Source organism: Hermetia illucens, chromosome 5, assembly GCF_905115235.1.
Source record: "Hermetia illucens chromosome 5, iHerIll2.2.curated.20191125, whole genome shotgun sequence".
NCBI lineage: Eukaryota > Metazoa > Arthropoda > Insecta > Diptera > Stratiomyidae > Hermetia > Hermetia illucens.
The window spans coordinates 66,566,731-66,573,413 of NC_051853.1; the positions used below are offsets into that span (position 1 = coordinate 66,566,731).

At 41.8% G+C, this 6,683-nt stretch overlaps 1 protein-coding gene across 2 annotated transcripts; it reads left to right on the plus strand.

Moving 5' to 3' along the window:
• The first annotated feature begins 5,292 nt into the window (after positions 1–5,292).
• On the plus strand, positions 5,293–6,006 carry LOC119658444. Of its 2 annotated transcripts, XM_038065848.1 has the most exons (3): positions 5,293–5,470; positions 5,539–5,630; positions 5,684–6,006. In XM_038065848.1, coding segments are annotated over exons 1-3 (243 nt in total). In that variant the 5' UTR covers positions 5,293–5,469; the 3' UTR covers positions 5,834–6,006. The 2 variants fall into 2 exon arrangements, with proteins under 2 accessions (XP_037921776.1, XP_037921775.1); XM_038065847.1 differs by having other exon boundaries at positions 5,293–5,630.
• Positions 6,007–6,683: the final 677 nt, after the last annotated feature.

Here is a 6,683-nt window from a genome sequence, read left to right on the forward strand (position 1 = left end):
GAACTTATTCTTTTTATAATTCTAGCGTGAACTTAAGAGGGTTTCTAGCAAATTTCCAAAATATTATAATACCCGATTATTATCCATTTGGACAGATATCGAGCTGGAGAGTATTTTCGAGGCTAGGTATCGATGAACTTCTGAGAATGGGTCTTTGTAAACTTCCCTCCCCACTCTCCACTGATGTCAAAATTAAAGGACTACAACTACCTTTCATTTTATGTGTCGTACTAATTTTACAATCTTACACCTTCTTTTGCATGTATGGGAACCCCCTTCCCTAAACGTAACTTAGTTGCGTCATTTACTGTGATGTTAGTTTACCGTTTCAACCTTTGTACCAAATTTCATACCAACAGATGTAGTCGTCTCTGAGCAAAGTGTGTATGACAGACGAGAAACAGCAAATCAATTTTAAAAAAGTTTTGTTTCTTAGAAAACCTTAAAAAGCTATCCGGATGTCCTATATTGTATAATGTAAAATACCAAAAAAGAAATATACATAGTATGATATATAGGTAGCTATTAGTGGTCGCTCCGAAAAGCCTAATTAACGCTGCAATGCGCAGTTTTGATGTCACAGACTCCTAAGACACCATGACTTGGCTGGTAAGAGTAAAGGGGCAGAGTTCAGCCTTCACGAAGGAAGTCCTCATAGAATGGCTTACCTAATGTCCGTAGTATGGCTCTAGCTAGACATCAGCAATAGCAAGGGAAGTGTCTGAGGGTTTCTCCTCTTCTCTGCAGCTTCGACGAGCGAGTTGCAAGATATGCCGAGTCTGGCGGCATGGTCCGGTATAGGCTTGGACCCAGTGGAGACCGCCGTAATCTTATATCCATTTGCACACGTCTCACACAAGAGCTCTCGCGACCGAGTTTTGTTATAGGCACGAACCCAGAGGAAGGTGACCTTGTGCATACCCCTCAGACAATTCAGCGCTTTTCTGTACTACTTCGCCAGCCTAGAAAATATCACGGGGAGTACAACTCTTCGCGAGCGATTGTAAGGAAGTCAGACAAAACAAAAGGCAAAACTTGGGGCCAGGACGGATTATTCCATGCCATAATAACAACCTTCAGCGTCCGATGCCAACATTCGACCATCCTATTGGACTCCGAGTGGAGCAGAGAGCAGATTTGAACTGCATTGTCTGGTCTGTAATTATTACGGTAGCGAAACTAAAGCATGGGATCCACCCGCTGTAATTCCCAGATCGTGCACCGAGCGAAACATTTGCTCAGCGAAAGCAACTGTAATGTTAAGCTTAAGAGCCTTTTCGGAGATTCAATTGTAGGGAACAACTTGAAAGTGTATTTGGAAAATCACATACTTTTTCTGGCTCGCAACGATTACCCAAAAGTCTATTGGATGTTGATCTTTAACATCCAAAACAAAGGACCAGCTGTCTTTGTGTTAAGTACCGAAGTTGATGTGGGGATGGTTTATCGGGCTTTTGCTATAAAGTAAAGGTGAGAAAGTTATGATCCATGAGCAAAGTAAATGGCCTGCCTACAAGGGTATGCTGCTACTAGTTCACGATTGTAGGCGATGCAATTCCTTTAAGCGGATTCAACTGCGGTGAGAAGAAGCCCCATGGTTTTGGTTCACTAACTGGTGAATAGTAGCGCCTACTGCGCTACTACGGCTAGGGTTGTATCTTGTTGAGGGAATGTCAAAAGTGTAGCGTCTAACCGCTGCTGCGTGTTGGCTTCAAACGCCTGGATAGCTTCTGAAAACCACACAAACTTCCGCGACTTCTTGGTTTTAGGACCAGGCGGGAAGGTACTGGGCTTTGGACTGAAAACGATGATAGTATCTTCTTTTATCGTATTTAGCGGTCTCAAGCAGTGGAATGCTCGCGATCGCTTGCACCTTGTCTGCCTCGGGTTTTACCCTGAAATTCCATCTGCTGGTGGAGAAATCTTCATTTTCCAACATTCAGAATTAAGCTATATATTATCATGGAGGCGTTGAAAAATACACTTGAGAAATGCCAAATGCTCGAACGTGCTGAAAGAGCGGACCAGAGCATCATCCAAATAGACGAAATAGAAGTCCAAGTTTCGCAGTATACAGTGGCTAATCTCTGTGCCGCAATGCACAGGTCAAAAGTCATCCATTCAAAAGGCAAGCAAATTGTTAACCTCCCTATCTTTGGAATATTTTCGAGTGCTGCAGGGATTTGGTGGTGAGCTTAGCAAGATCCAAGGTCGAAAAAACACAACAGTGTGCCAAATAATGCGCAAAGTCTTGGATGAGAGGGATGGGGTATGCAATCCCCGCAAGGTTGCCATTTGCTATTAGGCTTTGGAGCCAGTTTGAATGGAGATGACTAGCTGCGGTCTGCATATACCCTGCTTAAGTAGTAGTTAAATTTCGTCGGGGAACCATTAGTGTTGAAGATGTAGTGGACAAAAAATAATAGAGATAGTTGTTTGGGATAAATGAGGGATCCTAAGTCCACAACCACTTGTTGTTGGACCGGACCAAATGGAGAGCAACTTACTCCCACGTTTCTTTGGTCCGCGGATCCTTCGTTTGGGGCATGGCACTCAAGCATAACAAAAATTATAGGACAAACGGTTTCGTCCAGGGCAGAGGCAACTCTTCAGACGCTGCCTTACCTTTGCCCTGAGAGCAGCGTGACCGAAAGCAACGACAGATGATAATCGCTCAATTTAAATATAATCGCAAACACGTAATGGGTACGAATTATATATATATATATATAGAAGCCTCTGCCTCTGCCCTGGACGAAACGGTTTGTCCTATAATTTTTGTTATGCTTGGGTGCCATGCCCCAAACGAGGGATCCGCGGACCAAAGAGACGTGAGAGTAAATTGCTCTCCATTTGGTCCGGTCCAACAACAAGTGGTTGTGGACTTAGGATCCCTCATTTATCCTAAACAATTTATTTAGCTTTAGCCAGCTCAGGCTCAAACTATTGGTTTCGATTGGATATAATTCGCATCCTTGGCGTGTTTTCCTGAAAATATAAAGGAGCGTTTTCCATCTGATGCCACTCACGGTCACGCTGCTCCCAGGGCAGAGGTGAGGCAGCGTCTGAAGAGTTGCCTCTGCCCTGGACGAAACCGTTTGTCCTATAATTTTTTCTTTTTTTTTTTAACAGAGATAGTGTTGTTGTTCGATAGACCACACAACGTCTTTTATGTCGTCAGGAAAAATTTCAACCTTTCCTAACGACCTAAGAGTGGTTTTTGGGGTCCATTATGAACCTATGTATGCTGCATATCCACCAGCAGCCCATAGCGATACAGGAAGTGTGCCTTAATAAGGGGACGCTGATATCCGTTAAAATGAAGCAATAAATGTTGCGTGGAATTTACTGCTACTAATTTCAGCTGCTGCGGAAACAATTTCTTGGTCTGGTGACGCGAACCTCCGAGACTTCTGCGCCCGTGTCCACCAGGAAATCACGCCTGCTAAGAAAAAAATGCACTGTTGGGGACGTGTTGCTGCGCTTCGGGTAGACGTCACCACGCCTCAAAGCAAGCTTAGTTTTTTGTTCTGTCTGGATAAAAGTGGGGGAGGGAGCGGGGTACATTTACTAGCCCTGGCTGCAAGCCGGCAGTGATAGCAGCAGTCGCCAAATTTCAACGTGCACAGCAGTACGCGACTACCCGACCACATATTTCATAAGGTAAGTAGAGAACATGTCCACCGTCTCGAGACCATAGCATCCAGAACTGCTGCCAGCGTACCCATATCGACCGTTAAAGTAGCCATTTGCTTCCACATTTTCACAATTGTGGCACTTCATGTATTTCGTCGGCTGTTGTATCCAAGCCTTGAAGACGCTATTACGATATGCATGCCCTGCAGTAGTCGCTGAAGCTACAAAGACTTCAGGAGGTCGGTGCCTACCTTATCTTCCCCCACCTGCTACATTTTTCGCAGCAACTGGTTTGGGGTGCGGACGTCAACCATCAAGTGATTCAGCTTTGCTGAATGTGTTTCGAATTCCGTTACAGCAACATTGATAATAATAACTGTCCTCCCTTATTAAGTTCCAGAAAAGTGCTGCTATCTCGATCAAAAATATGTAATACTTTCGATTACGAGACCATTCAATGTGACCACCGTTTACCTAGTTGACGCCGAAAATTCTGAGGCTATGCCTAAGTTTACCCATTTCAGTTTTTAAGCCAATATGAATTGTCCATTAAAGCCATCTGGTTGAGTAAATTGTTTGTTTTAATAAGGAAATATCTTGGTCCTACTTAATTTACAATGGTCTGGTTCCAGTATCTGCTTTACTGGTTGATGAACCCTCCCCATTTTGCATTGTTTTTAGCACGTTATCTTCTAGCAGGCACCTTACCGTGTTTGTGACTAGTTTCCCTACTTATGTGAATAGCTCCACTTCCGATATTAGCCTGAACCCAGAAATTGACCAGAAGGACAAAGTCACAGTTTTTTTTATTGGGTTACACGTGTTTGCTCATATGTACTCTGGATTGAAACGGTTAGTTGATTACTACTGACATCCATTACCTTTATTAAGTTGACCTTGTGGTCTTCTGCATAATAAGGAATCGAATAAAGTTGTTTTCATTACTCGTGTTAGAAATATAAGCGATGTTCAGCGTCACTGACCGCCTCATATACTGCTTCCTTTGTTTTATCTATTTCAACCTGCGACTGGCTGGGATGGCAAATTTCAGATATGACAAAACGCGCGGTATCTTAGTTCGCTCAGTATTCTGGGGTTACTACAGTATTATTATAAATATTAGCTTCATAGCTGTCACAGCATATGGATTAAAGCAGTTATTCAGCACTTACTGGACTATAGAGGAAAAAGTGATTACTATCGCGACGACAGTTGGTGTAGCAATTGAATATATTTCGACTGTATGTTCGCTTAGTACACAATTGTACAAACTAGACCACTTTTTGGACCTTGTCAACAGGATAATTGCACTTGGGCGAAAAATACATCACGACATCGAAGTACAGCAGTTTGCAGACAACCAATTTGTTGCACTTTTTGTGTTAAAAAGTTCAATCTGGGCGTTATTAAAGTTTCTGGAATTTAGATTTCTGATCCTTGCTGACAAGTTCAGTAACTGGAAAAATATTTTTTACTGGAGCTTAATAAGCACTGCATCGCAGGTGGGAGCAGCTCCGTTGACCCTTTTTTACGTCGCAATGATATTTGTCCTTAGATTTTATAATATCTTAAACAGTGAACTTAAATTGCTAGTGTATCGCATAAAACTTGTTAGTGAAAGCAGACAGCATAATAAAATGGGGCACTATTGTAAATTGAGTGATCTTTTAGACTCATACACATCACTTTTCATAGATATTCACGACGTGGCTATGGATGCTGTGAAAATCTTCCAGTTCCAAAACTTAGCCATACTCAACAAAACCTTCGTAAATTCAGTGACACGAATGTACTATATTTTCCTTCTGGCTAAGACCGCACAAATAGCTGACGAGTATCTATACCTTTCCGGGACCTATGCCTTTTTCTCGCTTATCGATGATTTACTGTCCTTTTTCGTAGTGACGCTTATCAAGACGGAGACCAATAAAAGTGGAAAATACGGAAGACTTACAAATGAGTTCCTGGGAGTGGATGAACGGCTTGAACAAAACGTACATAAGGTTATTATCCAAACTGCTTGATTTTAATATGAACATTCTTCCAGATCGAAATGCTGTCCTTCCTCCTCATCTTAAAACCACATGATGTGAAATTTTGCGGCATGGTCGATATAAATCGTGCATTCATCTTGTCTGTAATATTATCAGCGTTTGTTGATTTGATGCTTTTAATCCAGTTCCAGCGGGCAACGTGATTATGATAAAATAAAATAAACAAAATTCACTTTAGACTTCTGTTTTAGGATTAACTTTAGGAAATTTTCTTGTATATATTTCCATAAATGGTGAAGCTTCTTTGACCAAAACTATACATAATTTCCTCACCCACCACTACGAGTATCGAGTGGAGAAAAGAATCAAATTTGAAAAGTATGCACACTAATGAAGGGGACAGTTGGTTTCCGAAATACAGTACTTTTGACACAAATAAAAAAGGAAACTTCTTTTCGAATTTGTTTCTTTTGTTTAAGCATTGCTAACAAACAACCTCGAAGCATAGCCTGTAAGTTTTGCAAATTTCAAAACAGCATTGTATGGTAACGCATCGGTGCATTAAATATCACGGCTCCATGATTGACAGGAAAATAACCTTGAATTTATGTAAGACGTGGCATATTGACAAAGTAGGCTGTTTTCCAAGATTTAGACTTCAAACTAGCATATATCCTTGAATTTTCACAACCCCGTTGTTAGGGGTAAATGACTGCACCGCAAGATTCGAAGTGTACTCAAAAGATCCAGGTTTAATTTGAATTGAATTCTCGTTACTGTCAATTTGATAACCAACCCATCAAAAATGCCTCTTTCGTAAGTTTGACGATTGGCCCAACGTCACATCTTCGGCTACATTACCACAAGGCGTGTTTTCTCTCTTTCATAGTCAGCTAACGCTAAGAACCATGGGAGAATTCGGTACCCCGACCAAATTGATAAGAGTAATTAGGCTGACCCTTATCAATGTGCGTGATAAAAGCAGCAGGATTACTCTCAAGACCATTCAACACCACGATCTAAGGCAAGGGGATGCCCTATCATGGGTTCTCT